This window comes from Puntigrus tetrazona, chromosome 1 (genome assembly GCF_018831695.1).
Source record: "Puntigrus tetrazona isolate hp1 chromosome 1, ASM1883169v1, whole genome shotgun sequence".
Taxonomy (NCBI): domain Eukaryota; kingdom Metazoa; phylum Chordata; class Actinopteri; order Cypriniformes; family Cyprinidae; genus Puntigrus; species Puntigrus tetrazona.
This window is the reverse complement of record NC_056699.1, coordinates 17,390,985-17,391,657: the sequence shown is the minus strand read 5'-3', so window position 1 is coordinate 17,391,657 and position 673 is coordinate 17,390,985. Positions and strand designations below refer to the sequence as shown.

At 37.3% G+C, this 673-nt stretch overlaps 1 protein-coding gene across 1 annotated transcript in view; it reads left to right on the top strand.

Moving 5' to 3' along the window:
- LOC122341421 (palmitoyltransferase ZDHHC5-A-like) overlaps positions 1–673 on the top strand; it is a 29,166-nt gene that overhangs the window by 21,064 nt on the left and 7,429 nt on the right. The window contains exon 8 of the mRNA XM_043234769.1: positions 266–377. Coding sequence (XP_043090704.1) covers positions 266–377 — 112 coding nt within the window. The remainder of the gene's footprint in view (positions 1–265; positions 378–673) is intronic.

Sequence of the window (673 nt, the reverse complement as noted above, 5' to 3'; positions counted from 1 at the left end):
AAAACCGAAGTACTAAAAATTTAGAATAAAAATACATAATTTAGTAAATTTTATAACTGCCCAGTGTGTACCTTAATGATGTGCAGCTCTTAAACACTGTTTGTGCGTTCAGGCCGTCAACAGTATAGCAATTTTTTTTTTTACTTTGGCATTGAGGAGGGAGCCATGATTTGAAAGAGTCAGAAAAAAAACGTTTAGTCGGCTGTTTTTGTCAATTTCTTTATTTAACCACATATGTTTTCTGCTTCTTTTTGCCATCTTTCAGTCTAAGAGCAGTTTGATGGAGAGTCAGTCTGCTGATGCCGAGCCTCCTCCTCCACCCAAACCAGAGCTCCGATACCCTGGGCTGTCACGAGGACCTGCCGGACACTCTGAGGGTTAGAGAAACTACAGTAGCCTTCTGATTCTCTCAAACATTCACAGATACTTTATACCTTATTTTTAGCATTTTTTAGTTACTGATTACATTTAGGATTTGACTTCAGTTGAATAATGTAAAATATACCATCAGTGGTGTCATTCTAATTCGGCGCATGCTCTTGTGATTGGTCTTGTTTTGCTTGCACACGTTTCTTTGCAAATGGCATTTATGAATCTGATTTGAAATGGTAGAATAATAACTGTAAATGTAACTATAATGATAACATCTACACCAAAGCAGCAACCAAAGCAC